Here is a 25,665-nt window from a genome sequence, read left to right on the forward strand (position 1 = left end):
TGTTACACTTGGATTCCTAGGAAGCGGGTTCCCCGCAGCTCAGGCTTCTTTCCACGGGTTCTCACGAAGCGTGCTTCCCTGGAAAGAGCAGGCTGGCGGCTCCGTGGAACCCAAGTACCTTTCTCTTTGGCCTCCTGGTCTCCCTGGCCTTTTTCCCTCATGCACTTCAGGAAGCTGGCCCGGCTCTTTGAGGGCTTAATCCACTCAATACGCACGTTAATTCTCTTGGCGAGAAGCTTGCCCTTGACTGGTGTGTTTACAACCATTCGGACAGCATGCTGGGTGACACAGCAGACTCTTCCAGATTGGCCATGGGAACCTTTGTGGGGTGCTGCTGTTGGGGCATTTCCGTCATGGCCACAGTATCACCTTCCTGATGGACTCGCCCGTGGGCGGCCGAAGGGACCACCCCACGTTTTCTAAAAGGCCTGGAGAACATGTCGGGGGCGCCCTCTCCTCTTTCCCTTGGCGAGTTACTGGAAGACGGCAGTTCTGCTAGAATTTGGTTGCTCCAATAAACAATTGCTGAATAACAGAAAGAAAACAACCAAAAAGAATTTTCAAAATTCTGTTGTGTAAACTCAAGAGTCTGATAGCACGATTGAAGGGTGGGAGGGAGTTGTTTCGAAACATAGAAATGAGTGTTGTCGGTCATCCTTGTAAGTGAGTAACGGGCAGCAGAAAACGGAAAGAGAGCATGTGACTTTCGGGACAGCCTGCCCCCCCAGGCCACGGCCACCACGGACAGGATGGCTGTGCCCCATGTGTGCTGGGCTTGGCAAATCCACCAGGCTGTCTTCAGCAAGGGCTATAAATAAAAAGGCTATTAATACAATTTGACTTGGAAATGAAGTCTTAGAAAGGACTGAAATTTACCAGCCAAGGCTCAGCCGACCGTGAGACCATCACAGCCAAGGGCAGCGTAGTAGCAGGTGCAGGTGGACCAAACAAACAGAACACAACCACACACTGCCCACCAAGACTATCGGGGAAGATGAGCTCACACGTGCAGGGAAGGTGGCTTCTGATTCGTGCTTCTCCACTCACGCTGGGGCGGCGGGGACAGCTGAACACAGGACAGGACACCAGCCGGAGCATGTGAGCCTGGGCTGCGATGAGAGTCTTCACCTCGCTGGGCTCCGGGGTGCTCGGTGCTGAGTTCGGGGGGCTGGTTGGCTGGCTAACAAACGAATCATGAAGCAGCAAAGTCCCAAGTGACCCAGAGCAACTTTGCTTGGCTTTAAGACTCGTGAAGTCCAGACACAGAAGTGAATAGCAAGGCGGAGTTTGGTGGCTCTATTTACCAGAAGGTGAAGCCGAACAAGCCGTTGGGTCTCCAGGTTAAAGATGCTTCATCTCAGCAGTGTTACCTTTCCAGAGGTACGGTTCCCAAAAATTCCAATCTCCCCCCCCCCACACACACACACACAAAGAAGAAAAAGGTCCTTTCAGCTAGCTCTAAAGATCTGGGATAAAGATCAGAATTATAAAGATCAGGACGCAAAAAACTTGGGGGGCTGTCATGCCCTGTGGCATTATGGGGAGGGGGGGATGCCCATGTGAGAATGATGCTAAGGGACTGAGCTGAGATCGAGGTAGCCTTGTAAGGCTGACATCAAAAACCAAAGTCTAGGGTCTGTGAAGCTCCGGCAACCTGGGAAACCACCCTCCCTTTTGAGTGGGGACCTCAAAGACTGCCAGTCTTAGTAAGAGGGAATCGGAAGGAAGCAGGCCCTCCTACCGACGGGTGCCCGGTTTCAGGTTATCTGGTTAAATCCACGCTTGGACGTGGAGTAAGGTGGTCCCATACTGCTAGTGCCTCCAAAAGACCGATTTTTCCCAAAATGGATTTTAGCAGCTAAATATGCTTGGGAAAAAACAAAATCAACTGAGTCTTCAAATCAATTCTAGAAATTATTTTCCAAATGCAATAAGCACACAAAGACAGGCCCACAAGGAAACAAGACACCATGAGTCACACTTGGAAGAAGGAAGGAGACACAGGTCACGCCTGTGGTTGGCTGATCGGGACCGAAGTAGACAGAGGGCCCCAATAGCCAATATTTGGAATGAAGAACATGCCATGATTATATATTCTGGAGTTATTAAAACTTGCAACAAGGGCCACCTGGGTGGCTCAGTCAGTTAAGCATCTGACTCTTGGTTTCAGCTCAGGTCAGGATCTCACAGTTTGTGAGTTCGAGCCCCACGTAGGGTTCTATGCTGACAGTGTGGAGTCTGCTTGGGATTCTCTCTCCCCCATTTTCTCTCTGCCCCTCCCCTGCTCATACTCTCTCTCTCTCTCTCTCTCAAAATAAATAAATACACTTAAAAAATTAACACGAGAAGATAATACACAATCTTAGTAAAAATGAAACTTAGATGAAATGGACAGTTCCCAGAAAATTTTTTTTTCCAGGAAGAAATATTGAAGACAAAACTGAAAAAGACACCATCTGAGAAAGAACACCTAAGTACTGCTGTAAATTACGAACGAAATTGAACCAGTGGTTTAAAACTCGCGACAAAGGAAACTCCAGGCCCAGGTAGTGTTGCTGACAACCCTACCAAGTGTTTTGAAAGAAATAATAGCAATTGACACAAACCCCCGCCAATATTCGAACCAAGGAATGTGCTCCGTGAGCGACTGTGTGAAGCAGGTGTAGTTTTTATCACATCTGTTGCCCTTTTCTAGAGGAGCTTGTATAGTTTTTTGCAGGTCTTTAGGGATCTCATTTCTCCTGTGGGGCCGACAGAGCTCTGGGAGTTCCCAGCTGCACTCACGACTGCTTCCCCAAGACCAGCCCGGCTCCTGTGGGTATCCTCATGGCCACGTAGCCTCGTGGCAGGCTGTGAAATTTTCCCAAAGACTCAGGGAAAAAACCATTAATTCAGTAATACCAATGTCATTTGGGCATCCCAGGGTGAAAATTCGCTTCTACTTCTATTTTCCATCCCCCAATTCAGCCCAATACACTGAATGGTTTCTGCAGTGAGGGGGTTCTGGGTTTCAGGGTTTCCTCAATGAGATTAAACAGTAACCTAAGATCCTCCAACAGTATAATTACATCGAGATGCCACAGATTTTCCTGTACACTCCTTCCCTTGTCGGCATCCCTAGGAAGAAAGTGAGGTTCAAAGATCGGATCCCCCTGTAAGAAAAATTCCAGACACATTAAATCGAAATACAGTAAAACCTTGGATTGCGAGTAACGTGTTTCGAATACATTTTAACTTGATAAACGAGCGACGTCTTGCAATACGAGTTATACACGATACCCAAGATCACACGATCCCAACTGAGCCAATGGGTCCTTGAAATTCGCTTTGATATACAAGTGCTTTGGATGACAAGCATGTTTCCAGAATACATTATGCCCCCGCACCCACGGTTAATGTCTCCAAAGCCCCTAACGCAGACCCACTCACATATGAGGAAGGAGGCCAGGTAAATTCTCGTTGGCACCGGTAGGATGCCAGTCGGTTAACCCAGAACCTTTGGACATAAACTCAGTGACGAGAAACCTTCCAGCAAAAGGTTAATGTGGGCACCAAACGCTTACTATTTTGGGAGCTGGTGGGAACCACTTACTCTGTGCCGTCCCCCTGGCTTTCACTTCCCCTCTGAGTAAGATATGACACTGTGGTTGTGGACCGAGGGGAGGTGTGAGTGACAGCATCCACACCCTCCACCAAGCAGACGGGCTGCTGCCTGGGAGGGTCTGCACCAGCCTGAGGAGCCCGGGAGGGGTTTTTGCCTTGTGCTGCACACTCAGTCCAGGCGGAACACGCGTCTCAGCGGGTTCTGGAAACTAAACTGCCTCGTGTGTTTCTGAAGCGCATGCCTCGACCGGTCCAGTGAGACTCGATCGTTCCTACGTGTGCACCCCAAGAACCTGAACTTCCTCCCCCTTTTTTAACTTCCTACATTTGTTGGTCACGTCCTCAGAGGCACAGGCAAAGCCCTGCGTGCCCATTTATAATAACTATATGATCTTGACCCTTACCCACTGGTTCTTCAAATACGTTCACCCCTGAGCCTAGGGAATACCGCAGGAATTCAAGAGTGAGCCTCCAATTTGCATCACGCAGGGTGGAGTTTGGGGAGACTGATGCAGGAGACTTGCTAGGCCTGACATGAGCAATTTTTTTTTTTTAACGTTTATTTATTTTTGAGACAGAGAGAGACAGAGCATGAACAGGGGAGGGTCAGACAGAGGGAGACACAGAATCCGAAACAGGCTCCGGGCTCTGAGCTGTCAGCACAGGGGCCCGATGCGGGGCTCGAACTCACGGACCGCGAGATCGTGACCTGATCCGAAGTCCGCGCTCAACCGACTGAGCCACCCAGGCGCCCCTGACATGAGCAATTTGAAGCTAGATTGTTCCTGGTGTTTTGTAGCTCACAAGGAACCTTACAGCTCCAAAATATTCCGGTCACCAGGGCCTTAAAAAGCTTCACAGATTCCTAGTTTGACTAAAGCATGCCATAGCGCTGAAGCTGTGAGTGCCCTGGAAAGTTACTCAGGCTACCCTGGCCTCTGCGGCGTCACCCCTGAGCCCCCCAAGGCTCCGCTGCCGGGCAGACCCCGTGGTCATCCCTGTGCCTCCTGCCCACAGGTAAAGCCCTGCCTCATTCGCTCCTGCTCAAAGGGATTTCCCCAACTCTCTTCAGGCCCCCGATGAGGCTATTGAACCCTTTCCTTACTGGTGTCCATGGGGTAGTCCTGCCCTGTAGAAGCATCCACTGGTCTATTTCATAAAAGCACCACAAGCCGATGTCACGTAGCAAGGTCACAAAGCCATACGCCTCAAGGCTGTGGGCTCAGTAAACTTAGAAGGGAGGTTCAGTATGAGCCTCTTTCTTCTGCAAATGCCCTGCTCTCACTAAATCCCAACGCTGAAAGCCCACCTTGTGACTATGCCGCTCCTTTGTTTTTCTTCCTGTTCTATCTAAGCCTATGCTCCAACTTTTGTGTCTCGGAGAATTTGCTCTCAAAATTTTAGATTCCCTCCAGGGCAGGGGAAAGTCTGTGCCTGCACGGAGACTAGACCTCTAGTCTTGCGTCCAAGGCGGAAAGTGTGCAGCTGACTTGGCATGCCTCATTTATTACTCGCCCAGATTTACCAGGTGAATCATTTCACTTCTCCCGGGATGGAGCGAGCCGAGGAGACAGCCACGTGCACACACACGGCACGGAACCGGTGCCCCCGACGCAACGCTCACGAAGTTATTCACGCACGTCGGAAGTGATCCTGTCCGGTTAGGTCTGCCATAGGTAGCAACTAAAAGTACAAAACTTCTAGTTACATTTGAATTTCAGACACACAAGGACTGCTTTTTTGGTGTGAATTTATCCCAAATATTGTATAGGACACAGTGACAATAAAAATCATGCGTTTTTTGTGTGCAATTCAAATTTACTGGGGACCCTGTATCTGGCAACACTACACTTAATGGCATGCATCGGGCTAGAAGCTGAGACTATAACATGCACACGATGTGTCCTCACCTTACGGAGGGGAAGATCAGAAATCCAATATTTTTGGCACCACGTGGCAACAGCATCCAAAAGGCTGCTTTCCGAGCACCTCTTTCCAGGCACAGGAAATGATGGTTGGCAAGAATCAGCATCACCTCCGCCTCTGACCGTGGAATGAATTGTATTCGTTCACGTGTAGAGTAAGTCTGACTCGAACACACTACATCTCAGAGCTACATTCAATCGACTCTTTCTTCTGTTGACAGTTGTGCCGGACAGAGAATTCAAAGCTGAGCCAGCGCCATTTCCCTCCCCAAAGGTGCTCACACTACTGGGGATATGGTCAAAGACACAAGACATTGTGCTGCACCGTCCAAGTGCATGCTCTGCAGAGGAAATCGGGGTGTTATTGAAGCACCCACGGTGAACACCCAGCTCAGATTCAGTTGGGAAGACCTCTCAGAAGAGGTGGCATCCATACTCTGTCTGATCAATAGTTTACAATAACCCCACACTACACGACAAATGGAGTGCAGGTTTAATAAATAGTTTAATGTAGTTTAGAGCGATGTAACTGATACCTCATCTCCAGACTATCGCAGGGACCTTTAACTGGGAGTGACTAAGGAAATATCCTTTAAAATTTTTTTAATGTTTCTTCATTTTTGAGAGACAGACAGAGACAGAACAGGAGCCGGCGAGGGGCAGAGAGAGAGGGAGACACAGAACCTGAAAGAGGCTCCAGGCTCCGAGCTGTCAACACAGAGCCCGACGCAGGGCTCGAACTCACGGACCGTGAGATCATGACCTGAGCCGAAGTCGGAGCCACCCAGGCACCCCAGGCACCCCAGAAAACATCTTAATGTCTGAACTTCTTCAATTGTCAGCCTGCGCTTTGTCGTTCATTGGTCTTCCACTCATTCAGCAACCACTTGTTGACGAATTACCATACGACAGAGCTCTGGACGTGGGCACTGAAAACACAGTGGGATTTGGGATATGAGCAAGATTGTAGCGTGGGGAGCCCTGCACGCTCCTTCTTCCCGCAAACACACCAACTCAGGAATGGCTCACAGACAAATTCCCTTTGTGAGAGAAATCAGAAACTAATGAAAGGCTTCTACATCCCATGAGAACATGAACTGAGACCCACCAGAGCCAAAAGGGAGATTTGAGTCCAGAGGGACTCTGCCTCTGACACAGCAGCACGAGAGCAGGAAGAGAGTCCCTACAACCCAGCTTCACCCAGGGGAGGTGGGGGTTGGCTCCTGCATTGGAGCCGCTGTTTCCTGCCTTTTGCCAGTCTGGAGCACCAATGGGTCCAGCCACTCAGGGAAGTGTGGGGAGTCTGCAGATGGCACTGGAAGGTGTCAGTGATCCTCCCCCCTGCTCAGCACATAGGAACAAGGCAAAAATCCCGGTTTTCAGCTTCCCCCCAGGGAGTCATAGAGTGCCCCAGAATCACTGATGGGCTGATTGGTAGGGGTTTCCTCCTGCATGGGGCCAGTCTGCGAAGACCTGGGAAGGTGTCTTCTTTGTCTAATGAACAGACACCTACCCAGAGAGTCAAGGAAAATGAACAGCCAAAGACATGACAAACACAGTAACACTTTAAATTTCCATGGGGCGCCTGGGTGGCTCAGTCGGTTCGGCATCCGACTTTGGCTCGGGCATGATCTCGCGGCTTGTAAGTTCGAGCCCTGCATCGGGCTCTGTGCTGATGGCTCAGAGCCTGGAGCCTGCTTCGGATTCTGTGTCTCCCTCTCTCTCTGCCCCTAACCCACTCTCATTCTGTCTCTGTCTCTCTCAAAAATAAATCAACATTAAAATTTTTTTTTTAATTTTAAGGGGCATCTTGGTGGCTTAGTCGGTTGAGCGTGCAACTTCGGCTCGGGTCATGATCCCGCAGCTTATGAGTTCGAGCCCTGCGTCGGGCTCTGTGCTGACAGCTCGGAGCCTGGCTCCTGCTTCGGATTCTGTGTCTCCCTCTCTTTCTGCCCCACCCCCACTCATGCTCTGTCTCTCTCTGTCTCTCAAAAATAAACATTAAAAGAATTTTTTTAATGTCCAGAAACAAATTCTAATAAAGTAGAATTATAGGATTTACCTGACAGAGAATTAAAAATAACCCCAGAAAGACACTCCCTGAGGTCCAGAGACCCATGCATGCACAAGCAAGAGCTACGACAAAGAGATAGAAACCATATAAAAGAACCACACAGGAATCACAGAACAGAAGAACACAACTGACCTGAAACATTCAGGGAAGCGACTGGACAGCAGACGAGACCCCGTGAAAGAAAGGACCAGACAACCGAAGACAGGTTGACAGAAATACTTCAGTCAGGGGAGCAAAGGAGAAAAGGTGAAAAAGAGTGGAGAAAGGAAAGGGAGAGGCCCAAGAGGCTGAACAATACACTATGAGAGTTTCAGAAGGGGGAAAGGGCCAGAAAGATAAGCAAATAATGGCTGCAGATGCTGCAGGCCTGGGGAGGGAAACGGACAGTGAGAGACGCGGGTGGGGCTGAAACAGGAAATAATCAGGAGGGACCCTTGGACCCTGAGGTTGGGGAGGGCGTCTCTGAGGAGGGTCCGGGCCAGACACAGGGCCTGTGTGTGAGCCCACAGGGGGCGTCCCGCCTGCAGCTTGCAGTTGATCTTGGCGGATTTGGGTAACCGACCATTTAGACCACTTGTGTTTGTTCTTCACGCATTTACATTCCTGCTCTTATATTTTAAATTTACTGATAAAGAGTAAGCCCATGAAACCCTAAGTGCTCTCCCCACCCCCTGGACCCCAGTGAAAGCAGAGGAACCCCAGGCCTGTGACCTCGTTGTGTGGCTGCAGGCACATGTAGTTTCCAGGACATGTAAATAACAAATCTTTTCTTTCCCCCACGTTTCCTGATGGTTATTGCCGGAGGCATCTTGCCACAGCAAGAATCATGGGGGCGGGGGAGGGGGTCCAGCCACTGTCACCTGCATGAAACAGCTTCCTGTTTGTGTGCTTGTCCATTCACCCCCTCACCGTGCAGATCTGGGTGGGACTTAGGGAACCCTCTGAAGAGGGTTATGTTTTTTGTTTCTTGAGTAATCTCTGCACCCAACGTGGATCTGGAACTCACAACCCCGAGATCAAGAGTCACATACTCTACCGACGGAAGCCAGCAGGGCGCCCTGCTAAGCTGCAAATTTCCATTAGGTTTTTTAAAGTTTTTTTTTTTTAATTTTGAGAGAGAGAGAGAGAGAGAACATGCATGAGTGGAGTCGAGGCAGAGAGAATCCCAAGCAGGCTCCGCCCTGTGGGTACCAAGCTGGATGAAGAGCTTGATCTCATGACCTTGAGATCATGACCTGAGCCGAAATCAAGTGTCGGACATTTGACCGACCGAGCTGCCCAGGTGCCCCCGCAAATTTCCATTATTTTCCTCTTCAGCAACTTCAGCCCGGTGTATGCAAAGGTCAAAAAGCGTTTTACATCTGCTTTGATGCCTTGACTCTGTGGGGCTCACACTCCGAAACGTACACACACAGCACACTCCCCACCTGTGTCTATATCGGTACCTCACGTGACACTCAAGTTTGTGTGAACGTAAGATAATGTAGGGGGTTTCCATCCGAAAAATGAGGACAGTGTCGTTTGAAATACTAGGAAATCTACAGCGTGGCATTTTCAGAGAAGCCGGGCACAGCCTCAGACAGTTTCCCTGGCAGACGTGAACCGGTGGAAGGAGGCCACCAGCATCTAAAACTTCACAGCGGCCAGCCCCGAACGACAGACAGGGAGGCGGCCACACTTATGTTCTGCGAACACAGGCAAGCTAGGATCACTTTGCTTCCTCTTCTTTAATTCTTGCAGACCTTACCTGAGTCCCGCTCTCCATACTTCCTTCACAGATGGGACAGAAGCCTGGCTTTTGGTGAGACAGTCTTCCCCTGCCCTCGGCCAGGCCCGGCCCCCATGCTTCTGTGGCTGCTGCTGATCCTGGGTGAGTAGAGCCCAGACTGGGCTGGGGGCCCGACGTTCCTAATGCCAGCCGGGACAACCCCGGGGGGGGGGGGGGGCAAACCCCCGGGAGGCTTCTGTCTCCACTCTCACCGGACTTCAGAGGCACAGCAAGAGGTGCAAAACGAGTAGAGCTGGTGCCCAGAAAGACCCACAGCGTCCGGAGACCCCCAGAGCAAGCCAAGTGTGGGACCCCAGGCCTCCCCCTTGTGTCCTCTCCCAGCTCCCGGGAAGCTGGGGCTTTCTCCCTGCCAAACCACACCTCGAAACGCGCAGATAAACAATTAGGGCCCACACGGGCGAGGGAGGGAAGGTCTGCAGAGCAACATAGCTCCCTTCCTGGGAATTTAAGTCAACGTTTCATCAGAGGTTGAAGAAAGTAAGGGGATGGGGCCCAAGCAGCGAGGTGGGGTGGGGTGGGAGGGGCATTGGGGAGGTGTGGGATGCGGGCCAGGAAATGGGAGGAAGCATCAGAGAAGCAGCCGTGGCCGGGCTGCGGGGAACGGTGGAGTCTAAGTGCAAAGGCAGGAGCCCCATCGCCCGGTGCTAACCTTTCACCTTGGCTCTCACACAGCTCCCGGACGACAGCCGGCAGGTCAGTCTTCCCTTCTCTCTTCCCCCTGCTCTCGGGGCACGGGTCCTCCCCCGTACATGGGGGCTGCGGGGAGTGGGTCAACGTCAGCGGTGACACCTGTGACCATGGCGGGCTCGCCGAGCCTCCTGTGGTCTCTCCAGCCTTCGGTTCTCTCCCCGCTCGCGTGAGTGAAAGAAGCATTTGCAGAGGCAGGAGGCTAATGCCCAGAACCTTCCACGTGTCTCCTCTCTTCCCTAAGGACCCCCTACCCCCACCCTGTATGTTCAAGCCAGAGCCACCGTCGAAGGACAGAGAGATAAAGTGCTGCAGCCTGTGTGGCTGTCCCGCTTCAATTTCTGGTCCCGTTGGTCAGCTACAGTTTTATCCACAAAGATGATTGCGCAGGCAGCCCGTGCCCCTCCATTCCAATTCTTTATATCCCTCTGTTTTGTATTGTGTCTGACTTGGCTGGAGAGCGGACAGAAGTTGCCTTCCCCGTGAAATCTCAAGGGAAGCAAGGTTTAAAAATAACGAAAGTGGAAAAAATGTGTATTAATTATGAGCAACCAAGTAGGAAGTGGTTTGTCAGAGTCTAGAAAGTGCTTCCGAGGCTCATTCAGCCAGGCCCACCTGTGCCTTGGCAGGAATGTCGAGGACAAGAGCATCTCAGAATCAGCCCGCCCCCAGAGGCCAGCACGGTGTCTGCCCAGCTGCCTGTCACATCTCCTGAGCTTTTCTGAGCCCACACCAGGGACCTGAGACCTCTCCCCTGTGACACCCCCCTGCCCACCCCCAGGCTGGGCAAAGAGTAAGGAAGAGCAGACTCCGCCCCAAGCAGGTCCCTGGGTCCTGTCGGCTCCCCTCCCACTGGCAACCAGCCCTGGTCTCCACCCACGTCCCATTCACCTTCACCTGCCTGACCCTTTCTCTTTCCTGTTCAGGAGCACTTCCAAAAGCTTTACTTCTCCTCAAACCTCCATGGTCCACAGCCTTCGAAGGAGAGACAGTGACTCTCTTCTGTAAGGATCACCATTCTCTAGCCTGGGAATACGTATCTTGGTATCACAATGAGACTCCCTTGAGAAAACAATCCGGAAGACTCCAAATAAGCAAGTCTGGACATTACAGATGCAAGACCCAAAGATCTTCCCTCAGTGACCCCGTGCATGTGCAGTTTTTACCTGGTGAGGAAAGAAGGGGGTGGGTCTCTGAAATCAAGCCCCTGGGCGGCACGTCTGGAGCTTTGCAGCTTTGCAGGCTTTGCAGAAAGAAATAGATGGGATATGTCATGTTCGTTCACTCTTTGCAGACTGGCTGGTCCTCCAGGCCTCACACCCTGCCTTTGAAAGAGATAAAGTGGTTCTGAGATGCCGAGGGAAAGAAGAAGAAGATATTATGGAAAGGACTTACTACAAAAATGAAGAAAAAATTGGAAGTTCTTATAACTCAAACATCACAGTATATCCAGCCTTCAACGATGATAGCACATATCGTTGTACTGCTTCTGGGATGTATATTTTGGGGATGTCATGGACAGAAACTTCAAGACCTTTAAAGATCCAAGTTCAAGGTAATGGCTACACTCCCATGGGTAATAGGGCTTGGCAAGGGACCAGCGTGTGGGATGGAAGAGGGGTGCTCAGCGGTGGGGATTTCATGAGCGGCCTCTTCCGAGCAGCCGTGGGAGGGAGACAAGAGGTGGCTCCACTCGCGTGGGTCCCTACCTCTGGTCCTGAGGGCACAGGTCCACCTCTCCAGGAGCTCGGAGCCTCACTGCCCCAGGAACTACATTTGTTCGTCTCTCTAGAGCTGTTTCCGAGTCCTGTGCTGACAGCCAGCCCCTCCTGGCCCATCGAGGGGAGCCCCGTGACCCTGACATGTGAAACCTGGCTTCCTCCACTGACATCGCACACTAGACTTCAGTTCTGTTTCTTCAAAGAGCACCGGGCTCTGGGGGCCGGCTGGAGCAACTCCCCGGAGCTCCAGATCCCCACCATGTGGAGTGAAGGCGCCGCCTCCTACTGGTGCCAAGCGAGGACGGTGATACCCAGGATCCTGAAAACAAGCCCACGATCCCAGATACGTGTCCATAGTGAGTGTCTGCGGGGTCGGTCTTGCCCCCTGCGATCACGAACGTGCCTGAGAGTAACAGCCAGGCATCCTGCCACCCTTTTCTCCTGTGCTTGGCATTGGCCTAACTTCCCCGCAGCATTCTCTTCCCTCTGAGTTAGGTGATAGTAGTTATTGATCGTATGTGGGGTGCCCAGCCCTGTGGGGGCCACAGACACATACAGGATGTGTTTCCTTGTGGGTCAACAAGAACAAGAAGCTCTGATGACCGCACGCAGCCCATAGAAGCCCCTATGGTGCGTCCATGTGTTGGTCGAAAATTATTCCAAAATCATAAGAAAAGGGGAAGAGAAACACAAACCAGAATAGCCAGAGCAGGATGTGGGGAGAGACAGGTGAAGCTGGAGGGACCTGTGGAGACAGGTTTGGGCTCTGATCAAGTCACGTCAGAGCCCACGCAAGCTTCCCGTGTTCTCACTTGCTCTGCCGTCCGGTGATGCATCAGAGATGCCTTAGACATAAAGGTCCATAAAACTTGACTGTGGTCAACATTAGGTTTAAAAGAAGATCATAGGCACGTGCCCACATTTCCCGAGGGTGGGAATTGGTGTGCGGGGGACAGGCTTTGCTCCCTTTAATAATCACGTACACAATCAATTCCTCAATTCCTCCTTTAAAAGACCCCTGCCGGGCACCTGGGGGGCTCAGTCGGTTGAGCATCTGATTTCGGCTCAGGTCATGATCTCACGGTCCATGGGTTCCAGCCCCATGTCGGGCTCTGTGCTGACAGCTCAGAGCCTGGAGCCTGCTTCAGATTCTGTGTGTCCCTCTCTCTCTGCCCCTGCCCTGTTCTCACTCTGTCTTTCTCTCTCTCTCAAAGATAAATAAATTTTTTTAATTAAAACAAATAAATAAAAGACCCCTGCCTATTGCACCTGCTGCTATTGGCTTATTAACGGCAATACCAGCCTTCTCCTTGGCCCTGCAGCACCTGCCATGGAGACCCTGTCGTGTCCTCCTCTGTCCTCCTAGGGGTCCCTGTGTCTGATGTGAATCTAGAGACGCAGCCCCCTGTGGGCCAGCTGATTGAAGGAGAAGACCTCGTCCTTATCTGCTCAGTAGCTGCGGGCACAGGGACTGTCACGTTCTCCTGGCACCGGGAGGGCTCGGAGAGGAGTTTGGGCAGGAAGACCCAGAACGCCCTGTCTGCAGAACTGCGGATAGCCTCCGTGAGGGAGCAGGATGCCGGGAGGTACTACTGTGCGGCCGACAACCTGGATGGCCCTGTCCTCAGTAAACGGATCAGAATCACACCGAGAGGTAAGTTCCTCATTCCTGTCACTTGGCCGCATTGCCAAACTGGGGTTTAGGCTCTCTGTCAGCCACGAGGATCTTCTGACGGAAGCAAGGAACGGAGGTTTGAAGATTTAATGGCCAACCAAGGAACAGCAAAGATGCAAAGTCAAAACAACTTGCTTCTTGTGGAGAAGACTGAATAGCAAGGAAAACAAATAAAAATTATCCAGGATTCCTCCCCATGGCTCAAGGAGCACGTCTACTTTTAGGGGCCTTGAGTGGAGCCATTAATCTACCACAGTGTCACAGTGTCAGGGACCTTCTCTGACGGCCCCCTGTCTCCCTCAGTTCCAGTGTCCCGCCCCGTCCTCACCATCAGGGGGCCCAGATCTCAGGCCGTGGAGGGGGACGTGGTGGAGCTTCGCTGCGAGGCCCAGAGGGGCTCTCCCCCCATCCTGTACCGGTTTTATCACGAGGACGTCCCCCTGGGGAGCAGCTCGGCCCCCTCTGGAGGAGAAGCATCCCTCAACCTCTCTCTGACTGCAGAACATTCTGGAAACTACTCCTGCGAGGCCAACAACAGCCTGAGAGTTCAGCGCAGTAAGATGGTGTCCCTCAGCATCACAGGTAAGCAGGATATGCTCTCAGCAGTCTCAGCTAAGAACAGATTATGTCTTCTCACAAACAGAGAGGCCCCTCTAGGCTTTTGGCTGGGGTGGCGTCCCAGCAAACTCCCCACTTCTGCCTCTGCCTGAGACCTCCTGGGACTCTTCCTTGTGACCACACATTCTGAAAGTCATTTCTTCTGTCATTGTCATTGACAGCCATGTATTCCACTCAGTCTTTCTACTGGAGGCTCACAGACTCTCCAAAATACCAAATGTATGATGGCTCAGCAGATAGAAAGCTTTATCTCCAAATCCCTTTGTCCAAGAACGAATGACGAGATTGGTCCTTGCCCACGTAGTAGTGCTCCTCCACTACTCCCATCCCATCCCGAATACTTCATGTCTGTCTGGATTACGAGACAGCGTGTCTCCTCACGGACACTCACGGGAACCAGACCTACAGAGCTTCCTCATGGCTTCCAGACTCTAAGAACCTCTGTGGCCTTCTGACTCCTTGAACGACAGGCTATTTCATCTGTTGTTCTCAGTATCCCCAAACAAAATTTTTCCTCGCCGGAGGATCCAAGGCATCTCACATCTCCCATTTTCAGTTAGCAAAGTGCTTGTCCACTTAGGGGAGACCCCTCATCCAAGCCAGGATTACTCTGAAGTGCCCAGCATTTGGGGGCTGGAGTGGAGCACTGGGGCATAGGAAAAATGGCAGGATAAAAGAGATATGGCAATGACTTCAGTGACTCAAACCCTTACATTCTCTGGATTTTTCCATGACTCCACATCACTGGCAAAAGTGTTGGACATGCACCCCAAATGTTTGTTTATTAACTATATACATGCACAACTTTACTAACTTTAAATGCATGTTGTAAAAATGAGACTCAGAGAGATTAAAACTTCCAAAACATCAAGATCATAGAACTGATAAAGGGCAGAGACAGGACTCAAAGTTAGTTGGGTTCTCCTGATCCCAGGTCCATGTTCCTACCACTAAATCAGGCTGGATATTTCCTTTATTATCTAGTATGCATACTCAATACTGCAAATGAACTGTGTTTCCTCTTTCAGTTCCAGTGTCTCACCCAGTCCTCACCCTCAACCCTGATGTGGCCCAGGCTATGGTGGGAGATGTGTTAGAGCTTCGCTGTGAGGCCCAGAGGGGTTCTCCCCCGATCTTATACTGGTTTTATCATGAGGATGTCATCTTGGGGAACACCTCAGCCCCCTTTGGAGGGGGAGCATCTTTTAACCTCTCTCTGACCACAGAACATTCTGGAAACTACTCCTGTGGGGCTGACAATGGCCTGGGGGCTCAGAGCAGCGAGACGGTGTCACTTAACATCACAGGTGGGTTGGGGGTAGCTGGCCTCCAGGTTACAGTTAAGGTCAAGAAAATATTTTTCCCTATAGACTGTACAAATTCTACAAGCATCAAAGAGTTTTTGAACATGCACACAAGGCTTGGGACTTCCAGAGATTGGTGCTGATTTCATGGGGGAAGGATAAGGGAACTATTCAACCTTAGATGCTGACCCTCATGTGCTGTTATTTTGAAAATTACAAATTATCGTGGAGATAATCAACCAAATCGAGAAATCAGAATCCAGGAGAAACCCTCCCTGAGAGATCTCTAGCCCCCACCGACATGTTGTCTAGATTAAAAACATTTGCCACTGGGACTCAAATATAGCTCTTCCCGTGTAGGGCTTTGCAAGAACAAAGTAACCCATATCACTGTGGGAGTCATCGGGTGCTTGCTAAGCATGCTTGGTCTCGCTGCTACGGCTGCTCTGGTGGGTCGCTTCAGAACCCAAAGGAAGTCAGGTGGGTGTCTATGTCTTGCCCTTTGGCACTGTGACTTTTGCCATCACTATGATAATTTGGATTTATGCGATGCATCCCATTAAGGTCATTATTCCCTTCCAAATACTAGACCCTCTGTTCTACTCACTGGCACTCTGTAGGCAAGTGACAAATAAATTTCTCAATAAGGTTGCTACTCCATGTGTTTAATTTAAGATTTAAATCAGGTAGCAGAGTTTGCTTCCAATTAAAAATTACAACGGTATTTACCATTCCACCCCTGGTCCTAAGCTTACTGAGAACCAAAGGCATAAAAAAAGAAAAAAGTCTTCATTTGTAACAAAAAATAGACAACAAACCATAAACTCTGAGATATATCTGAATGCCAGTCACATATTGTGAAATTCAGATAAAATTAACACAGGTGCTGAGAATGAAATTAAAATTTCAGTTTCTTATTGTTGCTACTTGTATAGAAACACAACTGATTTTTGTATATGGGTCTTGTACCCTGCAACCTTGCTACATACATATTTATTAGTTCCAGTCTCTGTTTTGTAGATTCCATCAGATTTTCTACATAGGTGATTCTGTCATCTGCAAATAAAGATAGTTCTCCTCCTTCCTTTCCAATCCAGGTTCCTTTAATTTCTTTTTTTGCCTTAATGCACTGGCTACAACCTCCCATACAATGTTGAATAGAAGTGGTGGACGAGAGCAGACATGCTTGTCTTGTCCCTGATCTTTGGGGAAAGTATTTGGTCTCATCATTATGATAATATTAGCTGTGGATTCCTTCTAGATGTTCTTCATTAGGCTAAGGATGTCCCCACTATTTGTAATTTGCTGAGAGTTTTTATAGAAAAAATGTTTGTCAAATGACTTTTCTACATTGATTGAGACGATCATAGGATTTTCTTTTCTAGTCAATTGATATGGATTTTGAGTTTTGAATGTTAAACCATCCTTGCATTTCTCAAGTCAGCTTCACTTGGTCATGATTGTTGAATTTGATTTGGTAAAATTTTGTTAAGAATGTGTGCATCTATGGTCATGAAAGATATTGCCTGATAGCTTTATTTTCTTGTCATGCCTTTGTCTGAGTTGATGTCAAGGTAATGCCCACTGAGTTACTACTTCTAGTGTTTTTCATTCTTTTTCATATTTCCATATGGTATCATTTTCTTCCTGACTGAATTAATTCTTTCTTTTTCCTTGTTTATTTATTTTGAGACAGAGAGAGAGACTGATAGAAGGACAGACAGAATCCCAGGCAGGTTCTGCGCTGTCAGAACAGAGCCTGAGGCAGGACTAGAACTCACAAACCATGAGATCATGATTTGAGCCAAGGTCAAGAGTCAGACGCTCAACCAACTGAGCTACCTAGGCGCCCCACTGCCTGAAGTACTTCTTTTCACATTTATTACAGTATGGGTCTGTTGGGGAACCTGACGGATAGTGTTGCTAAAGTCTACTCTATCCTTACTGATTTTCTACTTGGTCTATCAACTACCAAAAGAGGGGTATTGAAATCGCCAACTATAATTGTGGATTAGCCATCTCTTCTTGCATTCTATTAGGTTTTGCCTCAGGTATTTGGAATGTCTTTTATTAGGTGCATAAGTGTTTATATTGTTTGTGTTTTTGATGAAATGACTACCTTATCCTTGTGAAATGGTAACTTTATCTCTGTTAGTATCATTTACTCTGAAATAGTCTTTGATATTAAGGTAAGTACTATTAACATGGTATTTCTCTATCCATCTTTTTACTTTTAATCTATTTGTGCCCTTATACTTAAAGCATTTTTTTATAGATAGCATAGAGTTAGTTCTTGCTTTCTAATCCAATACGTCAATCTCTACCTTTTAACTAAAGTGTTTAGACCATTTACATTAATGTGATTGTTGATAAGGTTAGATCTAAGTCTGTTATTTTGCTATTTGTTTTCCATTTGTCCCATCTGTTCTTTGTTTTCTTTTCTCTTTTTTTCCACCTTCTTTTCGAACAACTGAGTATTTTTTATGATTCCATTTTCTTCCTTTATTGGTTTATTAACTTTATAATTCTTTGTTTTGTTTACTTTATTGGTTGTTTTGGGTTTATAGTATAGATATTTAACTTACCACAGTCTATCTTCAAGTGACATGGGATCATTTCACATATAGTATAAGAATATTACCATTGTGTCCTCCATTCCTTCCTTCCTAGCTACATTAACGTTATTTTTGTAAATAATCACTTACCTGTTAAGTAGACTTCAGTATAATTTAAGAATCCTACATATTGAATCAAGTAGTTACCACTTCCAATGTCCTTCATTCCTTTTTGTATCTCCATATTTCCATCTGGTATCATTTTCTTTCTGCCTAAGAGACTTCTTTTGACATTTCTAATAGTATGGGTCTGCTGGTGATGAATTATTTCAGCTTTTACATGTCTGTAAAAGCCTTTATTTTGTATTCCTTGTGAAAGACATTTTGCTGGCACAGAATTATAGGTTGAGATTTTTTTCTTCTTTCCGTATTTCAATGATGTTGCTCTCCTGTCTTCTTGTTTCTACAAGAAATCTGCCATCCTCCTTTGTTCTTTGTTCTCCTGTGACTGCGTTTTTCCTCTCTACATGATTTTTCATGGATCAAGGACTTTTGAATTAATGGACTCTTTTATCCAATGCCTTGGGTGCCTGTAAAGTTTCAATACTTTGTCCTTTGGATTTACTAAAACCTTACTTTCTGTCTGCCACTCTGCTTGGCATAAAATGGCATTTCCTTTTCTATCAGGCCAAATGTTTCTGTTCTCCTTTTCTTAGGGCTCATACTGAAAATCAAGCAAACAAACAAATAAAATATCTGGATCTAACTTTAATGAAAAAGTTTACATATTTTTCTTAATGATGCTGGTCAAGCATTGTCCTTTTACCCTTCTTTTCATGTCAATCAATGAGCCTCTGTCCAGTTCTTTGTATGAAAAATAACACCAACACTTTATGACTGATATTTAAATTTTTTTAACGTTGATTTACTTTTGAGAGACAGAGAGAAAGCACGAACAGGAGAGGGGCAGGGAGAGGGAAACACAGAATCTGTGTGAGGGAGGGAGACACAGAATCTGAAGCAGGCTCCAGGCTCTGAGCTATCAGCACAGAGCCCGACACGGGGCTCGAACCCACGAACCCATGAGACCAAGACCTGAGCCAAAGTCGGACACTTAACCGACTGAGCCACCCAGGTGCCCCTTATGACTGATATCTTAAAGCTACCTAGTATTTTCATAAGTAACATTACCTATAAAACTACACGTGTGTATCATTTTTTTAAATTTTTTTTAATGCTTATTTATTGAGAGACAGAGCATGAGCAGGGGAGGGGCAGAGAGAGAGGGAGACACAGAATCCCAAGCAGGCTCCAGGCTCCAGCTGTCAGCACAGAGCCCGACGTGGGGCTCGAACTCGCGAACCGCGAGATCATGACCTGAGCCGAAGTCGGACGCCCAACCGAGCGAGCCCCCCCCCCAGGCGCCCCTCATTTTTCTTAATATATAAGGGGAATAAGAGCACTAACACCAACAGTACTCATCATAAAATGTGTCATTCATTTAGAGCCCACTAAATGAAATGTTATAGCTTGTCTACTTCTCCCAATCGTTCCATAACTACATTCAATCCAATCAATATTATTATCACCGTATTAGAGTGAAAAATGAGGCTACTTCATAAGTGAAGTCATCTTTCCAAGTTCATGTATCTATTAAGCATCAGTTGGGGTTCACCTGGGGATCTCCCTAGCCCTTGACTCCATGTTCTCTCCACTGCACCCTGGTGACTTATGGAAGGCTGGTTACACATTCTACTTGCCCTACTTGTTCGATGTCATCACCTATGTGGGTGGCACTTATTAATTAGTAACATACTACAAGTGCAGACATTGAGACCTTACTGCCGAAGTTGATAGTGTTCAAAACACCAGCTGGTTCAGTCGAAGCAACAGCAAACAACACACGGGAGGCAAGATTAGCACTCATCACTTCACGTGCTCCATGGGGACAGGAGCCCGAGAGTTTCTGACCTCCAGATCTAGAGGAGGTGTTGTTTTACATAGCGAGCTCAGTGAGACATTCTGACAGTCCACCAATCGGGGGTATCTGCCTTTCTCATTGCAAAATCTGGCTGACTGGCTGTGTTTCCCTCACAGCAAAGTCTTCCTTCTCATTATCCATCAGTCTTCTCAGGGAGGAGCTCAGCCCTTGCAAACTTTTCTAAAAGAGAAGAGCTCTGCTCCTTAAGCCTGAGTGTACCCAACCCGTTACCAAAGGCGACGACAAATGTAATGACTCTACGATTGAGCTGCCTGGATGAAAATTCCAGTAATGTTACTTGCCAAATACTTGCTATATGGCAAGTAAATTAACCTCTCCAAACCCTTTCTTTGTGGTCAATATAATAGTATCTACCATTGTGGTGCTGCTTAGTACTGTGCCCGGCCCATAAATCTTCAGTGCTATTAGCTTGTGTTATGTAAATAGCCACCTCCTGGGTCTGTTTTCTGTTTTAAAAATGAAGAGATAAACTGACTTACAGATGCATCGTGGGACTTAGCTAACCTACCCGCAAGGGAGGACGTGGGCTGTTGACTGATGTGAACTGCAATTGCTCTAAGGAGGGAGACTTGAGCCGGGATCACGCACCTCCAGTTCAACTCAGGGTTTGCAGACATCAGTCAGTTATTCTTCATGAGTGTGTTTACTTGGGGCAATAACTCGTGGTCTGTAAGCCCGGTGAGACAGATAGAGAGCCACAGATAAATAGGCAAAGGTCAGAGATGGGAAATTAGGAGGAGTCTGGCATGGGGGCAGGCCAAACAGATTTCAATATTTCAGTGATGATGGAAAACTGCCGTATTTTCAAGGCCGATGGAGTAGCCTTCCAGATTACGTTTATATGGAATCACCTATTAAAAAATTGTCAACTTGTCTTTTTTTTTTTTAGTCCTCAAAGTGCATACTTCAACTTGCTCAGTTGTTTCACAAATCTTTACTGAATATCTTCGACATTCTAGCCACTGAGAATACCAAAGTAATTAAGACAGCTTGCAGCCTCAAGTAACACACTCTTTCATGGTGGAGAGATCGAGGGAAACATACAAATGGGTAATTACCATCCAATACAGCCATTCTAATATGGCAGGGCTCTCCATGTGTGGAGAGAGAGGTCATTTCATACAGCTTGCTGGGACCAGGCAAAGTCCTGGAGGAAGAAAGATAAGTTGGAATCAGCCAAGTGAAAGAGAAAAAGGGGTGTGGAGAAAACAGTATGTACCCACAGTGGGTTGGGTCTGCCAGGGCCCCAGGGACACAGACTTCTGAGCTTGTTATGGGGGCCCTCCTGATTCACGCCGTGGGGCACTCTGTCTCCCGGTCTCTGTCCCCCAGGGCCACAGACAGGACAGAAAAGAGGAAGTGAGGAAGCACCAGGCCCAGAGTTAAATACTAAGTTGTCTCTCTTGTGCTGCTTGGCCATACCTCCTTAGAGCGCACGCTGTTGTTACTCGGTATGATTCTGGACAACTATCTTTCAAGATCCCGCCTTCCTCACCTGTAATACGACGTGGAGGGTGGGGCCGGATATTCCTTAAGATCTACTGTAGCTGAGATCTAGAATGAATCTGATTCCCAGGAAAGGACATTCTAAAGTAGGGCACATTACCGACACAGCTCACCCGCCATCAGCGATCCTTTGTTTCTCTGGAGGAGTTTCGGCCACTGAAGCACCCAGGGGAGGTCTCTGCTTCTTGTGTTGACAACATCTGCATGATTTATTTACGCCCACAAGATAGGGGCACAGAATTATGTGCATTCAAAGATAGTTGACTGGACTTCTCATTAACCTTTTCAAATTCTCATGAAATCCATAAATGGGATTCGCGAAAGCCGCTTTCAGTCGTATTTGTGGATGCTACTCACTTAGACCTACGTGTCATTTGCTTATCCGTGTTAATCTATTTCCTTAAATGTGTTCTGGCAGAGAGCTGACCACTGGCACCTTAATGGCACCCTCTTTCGGCTCACTTGGTGCCTCGCTCTTTCCCCGGCTCAGTCCTCCAGTACGCAGTCACTCAGGACATCATTTTTGAGTGCTATCGGTGTTAAATTCAAAATATTAATCACGGAAGGAAATCAAATTGGGGGGAAAAAAAACAACCTTTTTCCCGTAGAGCCTTCGGGCTACCTTATAGGAAAGGGAGATTATTGTAACACAAGCTGGAACATTGAAAGGGACCTTTTACAAAAAACCAAGGTCAGGTTCTATGGGAACGCAAAAGTCTTTGTGTGTCAACGTCTAAGCATTTAAAATTTTGAGAACAATAGGAAGTTAGGCAAATACTAGTGTTTCGTGTGTCGGAAAGACCTTGAGACGGTGCACTTTCGCCCTCTGACCTTGCCTCCGTCCACCTTTTCTGCAATGCTGCCTTGGGTTGCATCTGGCATCACGTGCCTTCTGGGTTTTCTTGAGGGAGCCACGCAGACTCTGGCAAGCAGCCGTGATTTTATTACGTGAACCGCGCTGGGCTCCTCCCGGACGCTGGCTTCCCTGAGACTCGGTATGATCCGCCAATGCTTCTGTCCCTTGTGCCTCTCCCCGTCTGTCACAGGGGCAATCCCAAGGAACATCGGGAGCGTTCCTGGCCCAGACCCTCCAGCACAGGCCCTCCACAGCCCACCCAGTCTGAGCCGGCCAGCCCTAATGGAGCTACAGCCCTTGTACAGCAACGGTGAGGGTTCCCCAAGGAGCTCAGGGCTCCAGGGACGAGCCAGGCTGGGAGGACAGACTGAGCGACAGCCCGTGGCCGAGCCACACGCCATTTAGTTTTAAAGTTTATTTGTTTGTTTTGGGAGAGAAAGAGCACACGAGTAGGGGAGACAGAGAGAGAGAGAGAGAGGGAGAGAGAGAATCGCAAGCAGGCTCCACACCGTCAGCCCAGAGCCCTACATGGGGACTCAATCTCATGGACCGTGAGATCCATGACCTGAGTTGAAATCAAGAGTCGGGCACTTACCCGACTGAGTCACCCAGACACCGCAGAGTCACATTCAGTTTTAAAATGACATTCCCGGCACTGTGTCCGAGACAGTAGACGGTTATGAACTTGGTGGCTGAGAAGAATCTAGAACGTGGGCTCTTGACTACAACTGGCTATGGTCTCCTCTCTCACAGTCAGTCCTGGCGATGACGACCTGGTTTATTCCCAGATCTGGATCAGACAGCACAGAGAACGAAGTCCAGGTGAGACCTCTTCGCGACACGCAGAGGGGAGGCGGCAGTGTGCGAGCGGATCCGCAAGGGGCCTCTGGTCAGGCCACCCGAGTAGTGCGACTCGGAAGGCAGGCATCGTCTGTTCCTCTCGTGCTGCTGTTACAGGACTGCGTCCCTTCCCGCTTACCCGTATGCACTGCCACCGGAACCCGATAAAGTCTCTGAGGACAGACGCTGTCATTTTTTACTAATGTATCAGTAGCATCTAGTTCAATGCTTAGAAAAGTGTGGGCCTCTTCAAATATTTTTTGAAAGGACGCATGGCCAGCAATTGCTGGCATAAGCCGCTCATAACCTAAGGTGTAGACGATCATCATTCTCCTAACCGGTCTCTTTATTCCTGATCTCCTCCCCGGGCCCCCAGCACTTGGTTTCCAGCACGATCCCTCTGAGATCCCATGGCCGATCACACCCTTCCTAGAGTAACCGCCTCAGCGGCTTTTCGTTCCAAAGCCAGACCCTTGCCTCCCGCCTCCTCGAAGCTCTGTTCTTACTCTCACCTTGCAGACCCTTGCTGTTTTCCTTATCAAACTGGGCTGTCACATGCTTCGGTGCTCACGTGTCTTATTTGTCCTGGAAAATCCCTACCCCCACCTAGTGCACCCGGTGAGCCCTGCTCCCACGTCAAGACATAGTTCAGGTTTGACTGAGAAACTCACGGTGCCTCTGTCAGCCCTCCCTGTGTCCAGCCTCTGCAACAGCAACAGAGTTGAGTCTGTACCTCGGTCTTGGTGCGCATAATACTTGATGCGTTTCTTCCACGCCCGTTTTTCCCCCCTAAAAATTATAGGCTCTTTGAGCATATGGGTTCATTTCTCTGCCCTTGTGGCTCACCAGTGCTTAATAGAAGGTCATTGTGGGGGCGCCCGGGTGGCTCAGTGGGTTGAGCATCCGACTTCAGCTCAGGCCATGATCTCACAGCTCGTGAGTTCAAGCCCCACATTGGGCTCCGTGCTGACGGCTCAGAGTCTGGAGCCTGCTTCCAATTCTGTGTCTCTCTCTCTTTCTCAAAAATAAATAAACATTAAAAAGAATTTTTTTTAAAAAGGTCCTTGCCCACTGAGCATACTGGCTGAATAAATACAAGAAAGAGATCCTGAGGACTCCTTGGAAGGATAGAAGAGATACACACACTGAGTTTTCTTAAGGCTTCACCGCGACTCTCCACTGGGAATTTGCCGTGGGGCCTTAGGATGCCAACCCCCTCTCCAGCCTCCTCCACTTTCCCCGTACAGACTAAACCACACGTGCCACCTTCCCCTAATCAGCGTGGCCATAGAGGCCCTGAGCGGGGGTGGGACGGGGGCAGGGACACACTTTGCCGGAGCGATGAGCAGCGGAGAAAGAGAGAAACGCCGGGAAGCCACTCTGGGCATTTGGTGGGCAGGGGAAAGGCTTTATCAGTGTGTGGGGAAGGGATGCTCTGTCTGAGGCTGGGAGGAATCCAGCAGAGCCAACAGTCAACAGCTCAGGCAGCAGAGGAAAGACTTAAGTGCATCATGAGGGGCTTGTTAAGTTGTCACCCGCAGTCTAATACTTTTCTTTCCTCCTCCCACCCAACAGCACATTCACCAAGGACGCATCAGAAGGGTGAGGTAGGTCCCCTTTTCTGGCTCTCTCTCCCTTCTGCTCTTCCTCACCCATCCTTGGGTACTTACTGTTTGTAGGTTTTCCACCAGGAACCTGCAATCGTCTATTCAGAGGTGAAGAGGGCAGACCCCTACGACCCTGCACGGCAGGACCGTGAGGAGGCCGCAGAAGGCTATGAGAACGTCCCGTGCACGTCGCTGGCCTTGGACCACTAGCCCCATACCCAGGGCGGCCCCCAGATGCCTTCTCCCCATTCTCTGCAACCACTCACCTTCCGTCTGGGAGGCTGGGTGAAAGATCCGTCCCACTGCTCCGTGACTGAGTCTGGGTGTTCTGTGGGAACAGAAGGGGCAGCATTTCAGTAAATGCTGCACGTTTTCACAGTAGAGACACATGTGAAGGCAGGGCAGTTGGGCCTTCACCTCCTGGGCCCGAGGAGCAGAGGAGGAAGGAGGGATCGTCTAGCCGGGATCACGAGGGCGCAATCAATGGCCATGTGTTCCAAGCATGATCAAAAGCCTTCAATGCACCATCTGTGAATAAACAGTTTGCTCCAAACACCTTGCTTCCTTTTTTAGGTAGACAGATGGTAAGTGATGATGCTGATGCTGATATTAATGAATAAGATTCGGGGGCACCTGGGTGACTGAGTCGGTTGAGGGTCCGCTTTCGGCTCAGGTCATGATCTCGCAGTCCGTGAGTTCGAGCCCCGCGTTGGGCTCTGTGCCGGCAGCTCAGAGCCCGGAGCCTACTTCGGATTCTGTGTCTCCCTCTCTCTCTGCCCCTCCCCTGCTCATGCTCTGTCTCTCTCTGTCTCAAAAATAAACGTTAAAAAAAATTTTTTTTAATGAATAAGATTCGGGGATGCCTGGGTGGCTCAGTCGGTTGAGCGTCCGACTTCAGCTCAG

At 48.9% G+C, this 25,665-nt stretch overlaps 1 protein-coding gene across 6 annotated transcripts; it reads left to right on the plus strand.

Moving 5' to 3' along the window:
* Window positions 1–8,752: 8,752 nt before the first annotated feature.
* Window positions 8,753–25,498, plus strand: LOC144614875 (Fc receptor-like protein 3). Of its 6 annotated transcripts, none has more exons than XM_081791947.1 (14): window positions 8,753–9,299; window positions 9,381–9,472; window positions 10,064–10,084; window positions 11,005–11,247; window positions 11,373–11,633; window positions 11,871–12,155; window positions 13,166–13,453; window positions 13,778–14,056; window positions 15,121–15,399; window positions 15,757–15,876; window positions 22,506–22,625; window positions 23,069–23,137; window positions 24,731–24,762; window positions 24,835–25,494. In XM_081791947.1, exons 1-14 carry the CDS (start codon window positions 9,283–9,285, stop codon window positions 24,970–24,972), a joined length of 2,244 nt encoding a protein of 747 aa, XP_081648073.1. In that variant the 5' UTR covers window positions 8,753–9,282; the 3' UTR covers window positions 24,973–25,494. The 6 variants fall into 6 exon arrangements, with proteins under 6 accessions (XP_081648073.1, XP_081648074.1, XP_081648075.1 ...); XM_081791948.1 differs by having other exon boundaries at window positions 24,847–25,494; XM_081791949.1 differs by lacking the exon at window positions 15,757–15,876 and having other exon boundaries at window positions 24,835–25,497.
* The last annotated feature ends 167 nt before the right edge of the window (window positions 25,499–25,665 follow it).

The sequence above is a fragment of the Panthera onca genome, chromosome F1, assembly GCF_046562875.1.
Source record: "Panthera onca isolate mPanOnc1 chromosome F1, mPanOnc1 haplotype 2, whole genome shotgun sequence".
Taxonomy (NCBI): Eukaryota; Metazoa; Chordata; class Mammalia; order Carnivora; family Felidae; genus Panthera; species Panthera onca.

What these genes read in the sequence shown, in the direction of transcription:
- LOC144614875 (XM_081791947.1), top strand. An exon ending in GCATGTGCAGTTTTTACCTG is followed by an intron (nt 11,248 to 11,372) that starts GTGAGGAAAGAA and finishes CACTCTTTGCAG; the next exon opens with ACTGGCTGGTCCTCCAGGCC. An exon ending in GATCAGAATCACACCGAGAG is followed by an intron (nt 13,454 to 13,777) that starts GTAAGTTCCTCA and finishes TGTCTCCCTCAG; the next exon opens with TTCCAGTGTCCCGCCCCGTC.